The sequence below is a fragment of the Rhipicephalus sanguineus genome, chromosome 8, assembly GCF_013339695.2.
Source record: "Rhipicephalus sanguineus isolate Rsan-2018 chromosome 8, BIME_Rsan_1.4, whole genome shotgun sequence".
NCBI classification, from domain to species: domain Eukaryota; kingdom Metazoa; phylum Arthropoda; class Arachnida; order Ixodida; family Ixodidae; genus Rhipicephalus; species Rhipicephalus sanguineus.
In genome coordinates, this window is record NC_051183.1 from 5,691,223 (window position 1) to 5,704,542 (window position 13,320).

Here is a 13,320-nt window from a genome sequence, read left to right on the forward strand (position 1 = left end):
ACTTCGTAAGGGTCCAGATGATCGCCAGGCATTCCTTTTCGGTGACGGTGTAATTGGTCTCGGCTTTGGTGAGCGTACGACTTGCATATGCCACGACATATTCAGGGAACCCTGGTTTGCGCTGCGCAAGGACAGCGCCAAGGCCAACACCGCTGGCGTCTGTGTGTACCTCTGTAGGGGCCGTAGGGTCGTAGTGGCGTAGTATGGGAGGCGACGTCAACAGACGACGGAGCTTCGCGAAAGCGTCGTCGCACTCTGACGACCATGAATTGAGGGACCCGTTACTTCCGAGGATCTTCGTCAGCGGCGATATGACGGTCGCGAAGTTTCGAATGAAGCGCCGAAAGTAGGAACACAGTCCTACGAAACTGCGCAGTTCTTTGACGGCCGTAGGTTTGGGGAACTCGGTCACGGCCCGAAGCTTGGCTGGATCGGGAAGAATACCGTCCTTGGACACGACGCAACCGAGTATTGTCAGCTGCCGTGCTGCAAATCGGCACTTCTTTAGATTCAGTTGTAGACCGGCGTCGCTCAAACGCGTCAAAAGATGCCGCAGGCGTTGAAGATGCCTGGAGAAGTCCGGAGCGAAAACAACGACGTCGTCGAGGTAGCACAAGCATGTGTGCCATTTCAGGTTGCGCAGAACGGTATCCATCATGCGCTCAAAGGTGGCGGGCGCATTACACAGCCCAAACGGCATGACGTTGAATTTGTACAAGCCGTCGGGCGTGACAAAGGCGGTCTTCGGTCGAGCGTCATCAGCCATGGGTACTTGCCAGTACCCTGAGCGCAAATCGAGAGATGAAAAGAATTCTGCTCCTTGCAGGCTGTCAATCGCGTCGTCTATTCGCGGTAGTAGATACACGTCCTTACGAGTGATCTTGTTGAGTCGTCGGTAGTCCACACAGAACCGCACAGAACCGTCCTTCTTCGCAACAAGAACGACAGGAGACGCCCAGGGGCTGTTAGAAGGTCGAATAACATCTCGCCGAAGCATGTCGTCGACTTGCTCGTTGATTACACGGTGTTCTGTGGGAGATACGCGATATGGACGTTGCTGCAGTGGCGGCTGGGCGCCAGTGTCGATGCGATGCGTAACGGCTGAAGTGCGGCCGAGAGAAGTTTGAGCGACATCGAAAGAAGAGCGAAATTCGTCCAACAGGCCCAGAAGCTGCGAACGCTGGACCGGTGTAAGGTCGTCAGCAATGGAGGAACCAAAGACATCAGCGGGTGATGAACGAGAGGTCGAAACAGCGCCGAGCCTACTGGAACTGTGGCAGTGCATTTCATCTGGTTCGTCCATAACTTGTGCGTCTTCGAGGGGTTCCACGCTGCCGAGACATTCCCCTCGGACCAACATAACACTGTACGGAGATGGGTTGATAACAAAAATTGACGTACTGCCCTGAGTGACTTGCACGGTCGCGAAAGGCACCAGCATGCCTTTCCTCGTGCAAACACGGTCAGATGGCGAGAGAAGTGCAACGGTGTCGGAGAGACTGGCGCAGTACACTGACACCGCCGTCGACGAGTTTGCAGGCACCTTGGTGTCGTCTTTGACAAGTACCTTGCCCGCAGCCGATGGACTCTCTGCCGGCGCCAATTCAGAGAATGGTGAGAGCTCTATTTCGGCTGGTGCGCAATGAATGACGGCGTCGTGGCGGGAGAGAAAATCCCATCCTAGGATGACGTCGTGAGAGCAGGCAGGAATTATGATGAATTCGACGGCGTACATAGCGTCCTTAATCACGACGCGGGCTGTGCACACCGCTGTTGGGTGAATACTTTGGGGGCTGGCTGTACGGAGGGAGAGCCCGGAAAGCGGCGTCGTCACTTTTTGCAGTAGTCGGCTAAACTTGGCGTCCATAACGGATACGGCGGCTCCAGTGTCGATAAGGGCAGATGCGCGAACACTGTCCACAAACACGTCAATCACGTTCGAGGGGCTTCGCTGAGGGCTTTCGCAGTTCGATAGCGTCGCAGCCCTTGCCTCGTGGACTGCGACGACTAGTTTTCCTGGTCACGTGAGACCGGACGGGGCCGCATCGGCGACAGTGAGCGACGTCGTGGAGACGGTGACCGGCGGGTAGATGTTGCGGGGCGGGACGTCGGTGACATAGGCGGCGCTTGGTCATAATAAGGGCTGCTTGATGAGCTGGTCAGGGTTGATGCGACCCGAGGCGGCTGCACGCGATTGCAGTAGCGTGCGACGTGACCGGCGCAACCGCCCGCAAAGCAAATGGGGCGGTTGTCGGAAGTGCGCCAGCGGTTCGCTGGTCCCATCCATGTCGCAGAACGGGATGGACGAGGCGGCTGCTGATATGAGTGCATTGTGGGCAGCAGTCGGGGCCTGGGGACGACGTCGACGTATGTAGGCGGCACAGCCGCGTCGAAGGCCTGTGGTCCGACGACGGCTTCGGCGTAACTCCGCGGGCCAGCCACAGGAATCGCTGGGGGCGGCCTGGCGACAGCTTGCGCGTAGCTTAGTGGTGCAGGCACTAGAGGCGGCTGGTGGTATTCAGGAATGACCTCCGCGATTTCTTGCTGAATCGCTCGGCGGAGAGGAGGCAGAAGTGTAGTTGGCGGCTGGTCAACATGCTGCGGTGGAGTGAAAGCCAGTAGAGAGACCTGGCGGGCAATTTCCTCACGCACGAACGACTTGATTTCGGCGAGCAAGGTGGAGTGGTCAGGAATTGCCGACAAGCCTGCGAGATCAGCATCGCGTGATGGCGGTCGGCGGGTCATCAAGCGCTGCCGGCGCAGCTCCTCGTAGCTTTGGCACAGGGTAATGACCTCTGCCACTGTGCGAGGGTTTTTGGCCAGCAGCATGGCGAAGGCATCGTCGTCGATGCCTTTCAGAACATTCCTGATTCTGTCAGACTCCGACATGCTCGCGTCGGCTTTCTTGCACAGGTCAAGGATGTCTTCGATGTAGCTCGTGAACGATTCCCCTGCCTGCTGAGCTCGTTCACGTAAGCGCTGTTCGGCTTGAAGCTTACGAACGGCAGGGCGGCCAAACACGTTGACGATGGCGGTCTTGAAATCGGACCACGTAAGGAAATCGGGTGCATGGTTGTTGTACCACATGCCTGCCACACCCGCGAGGTAGAAAACCAAGTTGGTCAGCTTGCCTGCTTCGTCCCATTTATTGGGAACACTCACCCGTTCGTAAATCGCGAGCCAGTCCTCCACGTCAGTGCCATCCGCGCCGGTGAAAACAGGAGGGTCGCGGATACGGGGGACACCGGGACAAGCGGTCGGGGCAGGGGGCGGCGTTTGAAGAGCGGCGTCTTGCGGCATGGCAGATGGCACGGTACGGGATCGGAGCTCCAGGGGCATCGAATGGAGACCGAAGTTATGGTGACGGTACAGCACTCTCCACCACTTTGTAAAGGCGTTTATTGACGGCTGGATTGACGGCGACGATGCACAACAGTCACGACGGAGCGCAGACTCTCACGAGCACGAGCACGAGGGGCGCACTCTCCGAGAAGAGGCGAAGAGGGCGACCCACTAGAAGGCGCTGGAGAGGACGGCCCTTTACAACGTTCCAATGCTTCTCTACACACGTACTATCGGCTGACGCAAAGTTCCTTTCAAATATCTATTAATACCAAACAGGCATTTTCTACAATACTGTTCCATTTTACTAATACGTTAGCCGGTAGGGTACCCCGCGCACATCTGACTTTAATTTTGAGACGTTTCGGAATGTTGCTTTCTTCAATGTCTCTAGAGTACTTCACTAAATGCAGTCTGTAGCTTGTTTGTTTTGCGGCAAACTCAGATGATTGAAGGAAAGAATGAGATTTGCATCTACTGCCCTCGCTGTTTGTTAGTCATTTGTGCTTGTTTCGGGCAGACCTCCGGGGAGGTGTATTCTTGCTACTCGTTGTGTCTGTGGTGAATGTCCGACCAAGAGTGTATTCAAGAATTACTTCAAGATTACGCCACAGACTCTGAACAAGGACTGATTCATATGAAAGAAGTCCTTCGACATTCTCTCATGTGCTTGTACCTATAGCGCTGGTCGATTATTGTTAACCCACCTGAAAATTTGTGCACCAGCCAAGTGTGCATGTATATGAAATGTTCGTAATTGCCTGAATTAAGAAACTTCTTTTGCGTGTTACGTCAACTCTGGGCTCTTACTGGGCCTTTAGACCACAACCAGCGTTCGCTGGAGCCCCAAAGGACCTGCTCTCAGTGCTATCGTGAGGCGATTCGGGGACCAATGTCCCTAAAATGAGCCCGGCAACTGCATCCGGGGCGTGACATTGTGGTTGTCAGCGAGATGCTCTCAAGCCGCCATCCACTGCAAAAGCTCTGAATGCTGGCTCTTACCGGAATGATTTGCCCGATGACTCCAATAGGTTCGCGTCTTGTATAAACGAAAACATTGCCATCTGAAAAAAAAACGTTTTGTTATGACATACGGCATTGTGCGACAATCGATAGTACATCGTATGAACGAACTTTTGCCCCGGTTCGAAACAGAATGACGACAGAAGAACGACTCCTCCGGCCTACCTCATAGAGTTTCTTACTATAATACCTAGAGGGGAATGTGGCGCTAGTGTCTACGCGGGCTCCTTCAACGACGCTTCAACCACCATGGGAATGATGGGAAGTACAGGCTTCGGATCTGCTTCGGATGGCTTTCGTTCTTGAGATTCGTGACGCTTGTTTGCCGAGTGTAAAACAAAGTGATATGACATTATTTCCAATTAAAACTTGCTTCACTCTTTCGTATGTAAAACTTAATACAAAATGTTCGCCTGACCGTGAGATGGAAGTGAAACCTGGACAAATTCAACCACCAGGGTATGCATTGCTCTGCAATTGTGTTCCAGATTTGGCATCACCAAATAATGAATTATTTTTTTACGACTCTTGAAACCAAACATTGTTTTCCCCTCGAAAGTACGCATGATCTATTTATGGAAATAACAGTACTGTATTGAGTGAGGAACGCTTAACGTATCGTCTGCTGCGATACCAGGTGCGTCTGTCCAAGTGGTCTGCCTCCAACGCATCTCTCATTGTGTTGTGAAGTCAGGTCAGGGGAGCGTGACGGTGCGTCTACTTAGCTTTGCCATCGTTTAGCAGTCCAGTTGAAAGAGTTTTGACAAGTAGCGCTCATCGAAAAACGTGAACTCTATGCAATTTCCTGCACTGGCATGGGACGCTACATCTATGCACAGCGGTGAGTGCACGACGCTTTACTAAAACTGTCATATACAACCTGTAAAGCTGCAACGAAACAGCAAATCGAGAAATCTAGCGGTCCTTCAGCCTCTTTGAACAACAAAGGCGCTGCTTGAGTGCTTTGAAACGTAGTGCCACTACCCACGCTTCGCGAAGAACGAAACTGAAACTGTAGAAAAAGATCCATAGACAGTTCGCTAGCTAACGCTATCCAATCCGAAGCCTGTACTTCCCATCATTGCCATGGTGGTTGAACGATCGCAGCGCCAGTTTCCTCTCTAGGTTAAACTCTATGGCCTACCTGATTTGCGTTAACACAAAATTGTTTTATACCGGGGTCCACCTAGACTTTCATGACACATTTCCGTCACGGAAATACGTCAGGAAAATGAACGCCATCAGATGGCAAAGTAAAAAAGACCTATAAGAAAAAAATTCCGTTGACAGGAGTCGAATTCATGACGTCTCGGTCCGCGACAATGGCTGTCGGGTGTTTAGCCCACTGAGCTACCGCCAAACACATTGCGGAGGCTACATGAACGCACCTTTTATCTTTCACACTTTCTTTCACAGAGCTCTTGGATGGATGGATGCCACGAACGTCCCCTTTATAACGGGTCGGTGACATGTGTGACATGTGTGACAACAGGCTTGAAAAAAAAAATGCACCGTTGCTCCGACCGTCCCATTCGGTGCGTTTCCAGTAGAAGTATAATTTCGTCAACCCTTTAACACACCGCGAGGTGGCGGCTTTAGGCAAGCTTTGCTCATAGCATCCATCTATATCGAAAAATAGCTCTCCAACGCTCGCTTGGCTGTCGCATCGCGTTCCCCGCTCGCCCTGTGATAATTAACGGCTAGGCTAGAGGAAAGACACGACGTGCGTAGCGTTTCTCTTCGCGTTTCACGACGCTTTGGAGGAGTGCATATCGAGTATCAGTGCTTATTATGTGCTTTGCGCGGGATTCGCCATATGCCATGTCCACGTACATGAGAAGAACTTCAGCTACCGCAAAGGTTAAATCATAATCATAGGCGTTAGTCGCCGGTACGGAGACGTGCCACTAGGCGTCAACGTGAGTGCGTCCACATCAAGTGGTGCTGTATCTGCCAAAGTACAGTAGACAATGTACAAGCTCTCATATACCAATGCACTATAAATAATCAACTACTGCTGTGACAACACGTTTGACTTTCGTGTTATACCGATTCCTATGATGTAGGATCAGCCATCTTTTATTCGTTTTGTTTTCCCACTGAAGGTGGCTCATGCCCGCTATATGGAATTTACCAACTTGAAGGTCGGTTTATCCTACAACTGCAGTGCGAACATGAGGTTATTGTAGGCGCTGTGAGTCGTGCGGCGATAAGTGAATGTGCAAGTCAGTGTGTCGCATTTTTCTTCTGACAATCTTATTTGTTAGAAATGACACAGTGCATGGTTGTGAAGCTGTTCTCTCTCACTGGCAGATTCCGCCGTGTGCACCGTGTTCATAGTCCATCATCAACATAGTCATGCACGCATACGTTCGCACGATTCAATTCGATTTAACGAAGTGATGACCAGGCTCTAATTATTTCTTTAAATTGGGAATTTCGTGAAATCGAGAAAGGGATTCTTCGGTCCTTCGAAATCCACAATTGTAACGTGGCGACGCCCAAAAGCTACCACAGTTTTTTGTCGGCAACCTACACCTGCGCGTCTGAAAAGTCCGCGAGGGCGGCCCAAACATCGGTGACACAATGTCCGGGCGATGCACGCCAAGTCAAGGGCGTAGCCAGTGTTCAACACCCCCCTCGAAATTTTTGATTTTGCAGGCGTATATATACACGCACACAAGCAAACGCACGCACCAACATACATCAAATATGGTTGAACAACACCCCCCCCCCCTCCACTGAAAAAAGTTTCCATGGCTACGTTACTGCGCCAAGTAGACGATCACGTGAAGCTGACAGGCTACCGATGTGCGATGAAGTGGCGAACGAATACAGTGATTGTGCGAGCATGCCGACCTATAAATATGCGAGGAGATGAGCAGTGCTATCTGTCGCATAAACCATGAAATTACCGAAGCAATCTATGCGGCACGCAAGGGCTCTACCGCATGCCGTGTCCGTTGTTCCGTGCATGCGTGCGGCGTACAGCCTGTCAAAGTAAGGCTAGGGCCGTTACTAAGGCGTCAAGATGTTTTAACAGGATAGCGTTGGAGCGCACACTCGAAGAAAAACCCGTCTCGGTCAGAATTAGAGGAAAAATATCGCAGCTCTTCATTCCTTTATTTCAGGAAAAATTTGGCTAAATCGCTTTTCGTGGCCAAATTTGTTTGCTAATTTCGCTTGATGACAACACTGAACTCAATGGGTATTTGCCAGGGAAGGGAAATTTCTTGGTTAAATCGGGAACTTGGTAAAATCGGGTTTCGTTAGATGTAGCTTTAACTGCATAAAAAGTTTTGGCCTCCGAAACTCATGCACGACAGAGAGCTGAGTTAGCTGGTAAGGATTCGTCATGAGAGAAGGTAGGCGTGAACACACAAGAGAACACAAGCGTTAAATATGAACTGAGAGGGCGGTGGAAAAGACTTACTTGCGCGTGCGCAGGGCCGCAGGTGTGATATACCCCCAACTACAAATATGGCATGCCACAGATAACTGTTTAGGCATTTCACTTTTTTTTAACACGAAAGTGTTTTATGCCGGGGTCCACCAAGTACATCCGTCACGGATATGACGTTGATAAAATGGACGCCAACGGGTAAGAAAGAAAAAAACCAAGAAAAAGATACCCCGCTGGGAATCGAACTCACGACGTTGTGGCCGCGACGGAAAGCGCCCGACTCCCTACCGACCGAGCTAACTCGGGAGATGCTAGGCGCGGCGCGAACGCGCATTATATCTCTCACACATTCTCTTCCGCGGCGGGCGGAGCGCGGAGGTGCCGCCGTCTGTGAGATGTGAAAAGAAGTAATGCTTCACGATCGACACTTGCTCGCGCTAACTCCGAGATTGCACACGATATCGGAGGTCATGGTTAAAGCGTCTCGGTACCAGAGAGGTAGACTGGCCGCGTTGGCGTCGCCGAGGCACCCCTGACGCAGTTACGTTCTTTGCCTTTGGCTTCGTGTTAGCGTGCGTCGGCCCATCGGAGTAGTGCGGCTTCCACATGCACCAACGGGATTTCTCCGCCGCCGACTGCTTCAATTGCGAGAGCACCGACTAACAAAACTGCTGCATTATGCGTTGCACAAAAGACGCGATTTCTACGGGCGAATGCCGTGCCTTGGTGGAGCGAGATCAGCGCCTGCGACACAGAGGCCAGCGGGACGCACGCGTTTGCGGCTCAGGCTACGAACCTCTACCTCCTGTGTTGCTGAAGCGCAGTGTGTTTTATGTATGCATGAGCACAGGCGTCGGCTACCCATTACTAGAAAGCGCACACCGTGCCGTTTCTCTCCTTAATTGACGACGCTTTGAACAAGTGCATGCCGGGTACCAGTGTTGATTATGAGCTTGTTGATATCATCCTTACGCGGGATTCGCGATTCGCTGTGTCCAAATATATGTTCACACCGTCAGCTACCACAACGGTTTAATCATGATCATGGGCGTTAGTCGTCGCGATAGAGACATGCTGTCGACATAGGTGCATCCACGTCAAACGGTGCTATCGCTGCCAAACACGAATATACATTGTACAAGCTCTCATATATCACTACACAATGAGCACTGCTTCTGTGAAGACACGTTTCACTTTCGTGTTATACCGATTCCTATAACGGAGGGATCAGCCATGTTTTTTTTCATGTAAGTGGCTTTCACTAATAGTCGATATCTGTTCCATTACACAGTTCCTTCATTGTTGTGCCTTTAAAATACTGCGCATTCATTGCATTTTGGCGTTCATTTACACTCTAGACAATGAAAGATGAGATGGTGAGCCTATAACGACACCTTATGTTCCCGTAATATCTGCTCTACACAGTATAGCCCATGGAGAAAGGGGCGTAGACGAAAGGATACGCCACACCTGCAATCTTTTGGGGCGAAACAAATGTCTGCCTGCTCATTCTTCCTCGGCGCATATTTTACCTATTGGCATCCTTAAAAAAAGCGTCTACTTCTTACTCTCATTGGACGATAAATGGACGCAAGGAATAGCTTAGAGTTGTTATTGTTTGCTGCCGCCATGTTCGGACCTGACGAAATAGCATTCAACGACAGCAACGCGAGGACAGCATACTTGTAATAAACCCGTAACCTGCGGGTTAAAGCTGGCGCTCATTTCGCGCACACAGGATTTGGTGAGATGATTTATAAATCATACAGCAATGCCGTTTTTCACCACCTTACATTGGTTCGACTAAAAGTTAACAGATCTGGGGAATACTGCGAGAATACGTGGCTCACTTCTAACATAAGAAAAGCGTCTGGAAATTGTATTACACCATGCTGAGCCAATTATTTGGTAACCTTGAGCCCTTTACTTTAAATCGCTCATGAGATAACCACGGATTCAATTACCTCACCCCTGCAAACGTCCGGGTAATGATAGAAATACCTCAATAATAAACAACCTAAAGCGTCCTCTACGCATTTGTTAGGCATAAATCACTAAGAATAGCGGCAGTTAACCTTTGAATCACTGCGAATTTCTGCACAAAAACATCTCTCCAACCAGCGCAGACGTTAAATACATAGCCCCGTAGAAACAGCACATTTATCCGTGCAAAGCGTTTCCTGCACTTGTTCATTAATACAATCATTAAGACATTTTTACAATGCCCACTGAAAGCTTTACATCCTCCGGGATTCTCCTGTCAGCAACTGAACCAGCACCTCGGTACAACGCATGCGAAAATGGTCCTACAAGCTCAGTGCTGCTAAGCAGTTCTGCAGGATGTCCCAGACATCGGCAGCGTCGGCGTCGACGCCGGAAGCAGTTCGATGTACGGAGGACCGATCAGCGCGCGACTGGCAGCGACTTCCGCCTACGTAATGGCGTCGTTGTTGCTGCCAAAATGGCCGCTGCCCGCCTCGGATTTAAGTCGTTGCCGTGATCTGTATGGCCAACAAATTCTCAGCTGATGCTTGCACTTGACTAAGATTTGTCCCAATATGCTTCGACAACAAAGAGTTCGCGATCTCTATACTGTTTCCGAGAACAATACTCAAGTTCATCGGTAGGCTTAGCAGGAATGGCTATTTTGGTCGAATACGTGGCCTCAAAGATGCGTGACAATGAGTGCTACTTCAGCTCACAGGCGATATTTTACAAGTTTGCGGTTCTTTTTAATCTCAATAGCTGGCGCTACAACTGACAAAGCAAATAGCCTTTTCGGCGGCACAGACTTATGTTATGGCGATAGCAATTATATGTACACCCTCGGCGGCTTATTGCCGTCGACGTCGCCGTCATGCCTCGTGTATGTACACACACACACACACACACACACACACACACACACACACACACACACACACACACACACACACACACACACACACACACATATATATATATATATATATATATATATATATATATATATATATATATATATATATATATATATATATAACACAGAAAATTCAGAAATATTTTTTGATGCGCGTGACCAGGGATTGGAAACTGCGACCCCTCGCTCCGCAGTGGACAGCGTTAAACAACTATGCCATGCAGCATACGTCCTCCAGCGTACTAACGGCTATTTATATGCACGATTTACCGCTGGCGGTACGCAGAGGTCGGAGGTGCTTCACCGTGTTCTTTATCACCCGCGAGATGGCACGAAGGGCGCTTGAAAGGTCCTCGCCTCGCTCGTTTGTCGCCGGAGTTGGGATGCGCGCGTGCCTCCTACCTTTACCACCTGTACATTGCCCTACAGGGCATGGTCGCCCGTGGGCACAAGCTTATCTCGTGAGGTTTGTACGTCTTGTGCTTTCACTGCAAAGTTTCCTCCATTTACAAAAGGTTAGAAATGATCAGACGCCTTAATTGGGATGTTAGGGTTGCCATGCGCACTTATTTGTTTTATGTGAACGGCAAACATCCAAAATAACTGTTAGCAGCACTCGGCGCGGGCCACCCCGCAGTGTTTGAGAAACTTGGCGATTATTTCAGACTGTTATGTTACGAATGCGCGCAGGACGTGAGCGATCGAGTTCATTCTGGAGCTAACGCGAGCACCAGCGACAACATCGGAAGGTTCTATCAAGCCTGCATAAAAGCCAACGCGTTTCACGGACGATCTGTTTATCGACGACCGACGATTGTCTTCGCCGCTATATTGTTGCATCGTGAGTGCTATTTTTGCGGGGCATAGCGGGCCTATACCGTATCACGAAATACAGAATTCTATTCTGTGTTGGTGCGCCCTGATTGGACATTTCTGCTTGGGGCACATGAAATATCAAGTGATAACAACCACGAAAAAAAAAAAGAACAACAGAAACATCTAAATTCATTGCGGAGACACGATTCCATCAACAGCTACACGTGCCAAGCTACGTGTCGCGCATATGCAGCCTTGCAAGAAGATATGTTTTTTTTTTTTGTCAGGACAATTGAGGGTACACTTACGCACCTGTTTGCCTGTCTGTGTATGCGCATAGCTCCACAGATCTCTCGTCTGGTCACGACACGGACCCGAAAACTGAGCTGCAATAAATGCTGGCACACACAGCTTGCAATGGTCGGTCAAGCCCCCGTTGCCGCGCCTCTGGCAAGCACGCGGCCCCTAAGGAAAGCGTACCTGCTGGAACTGTTTTCCCATGAACCTTGTCGCAGTAGCCGGCGCAGTATCGCAGACAGTTCATGGCAAACTTGATGTCGTGCACGGCTTCCGTGAAAGGCTTCCCATTGTTGAAAGTCTCCAAGCTCTGAAACATGGTTGCGATTATTCTCATGGCAGCTCAAAGTTTCAAATATACAAATGCGCTGCGCAAATGAGATTTGCACGGTGTGGGCGCGCAAGAGGGGCGTTTCTGCAATGCGAATAAGCACCACCCGCGTCCCTTTTGCTGCACGAATACCTCAGCCAAATCGATCATTTCCTCTACGCACACTTCCAGCTTGTCTTTGTTTTAATAATAATTGCTGGCCTTTTACGCCCCAAAACCACGATATGATTATGAGACTTAGAATAACAGAGAGCTGAGCTAGTTGGTAAGTATTCATTCTAAAAAGGCAGGGCGTGCAAACACGGACACAAGAAAGAAGTCAGGACACCACAAATGCCGACTAACAACTGAAGAGACGCACAACGGCTCAAAAGAAAGAAGGCACGAAAACTTATCTGCGCATGCCCATCCAACAGGCGAACCTATCAATCCGGCACGCGTGGCGGTCTACGTGGAAGGTTACTGTTAAGGCATTTTAAGGATTACTGTTTGTGGTGTCCTTACTTCTTTCTTGTGTCCGTGTTTTCACGCCCTGCCTTTTTAGAATGATTATGAGAGATGCCGTAGTGGAGGGCTCCGGAAATTTCGACCACCTGGGGTTATTTAGTGTGCACCTGAATATAAGTGCACGGGCCTCTAGCATTTCGCCTCCGTCGAAATGCGGCCGCCGTGACCGGGACTCGATCCTGCAACCTTCGGGCCATCAGTCGAGCACCGTAACCAAAAGACCGCCGCGGCGGGTAACGAAGCAATGTGGCAACGTGAAATGACAAGCCACGTCGATAGCAGGTCCGACGATCGAGAGAGCATCAATGATTAGAAAATGCCCGATCCAAGAATCTATTCGTACCGGCTCTTTCGCGCACGACACCAGCGAAATCTACAATTCATAACAATAAGTTGGAGGACGCTTCGCCTGCAAGAGTACAACGCGTAATCGGGCCCCGTGCGCATCGCCTTCAACCGTGCCGCAAGGACCTTTGTGCGCGTAACATTGGCCGTTTCAAACTATCTTTTCGCGCCCACATCCAAGTACCATGACAGACCAACAAGCCCGCATCGCTACCCTTGCCCACTACGCTTTAATTTTTCGCAGTCAGCGCCATACTGTGACCGGCTGCTGACCACTTGTTTTGCTTCCAGTCGGCAGGACACCCGGTCACCTTCGCATCAGCGCGATCGTCCAGTACGAGATGTAATATCGCAGTA

General features: G+C 50.3%; 1 protein-coding gene across 1 annotated transcript in view; it reads right to left on the minus strand.

Moving 5' to 3' along the window:
* LOC119401255 (aldehyde dehydrogenase 1A1) overlaps positions 1-13,320 on the minus strand; it is a 90,586-nt gene that overhangs the window by 35,722 nt on the left and 41,544 nt on the right. Inside the window, exons 4-5 of the mRNA XM_037667939.2 lie at positions 11,964-12,090; positions 4,345-4,406 (exon numbers count right to left, since the gene is read on the minus strand). Of these exons, the coding sequence (XP_037523867.1) occupies positions 4,345-4,406; positions 11,964-12,090 (189 nt within the window). The remainder of the gene's footprint in view (positions 1-4,344; positions 4,407-11,963; positions 12,091-13,320) is intronic.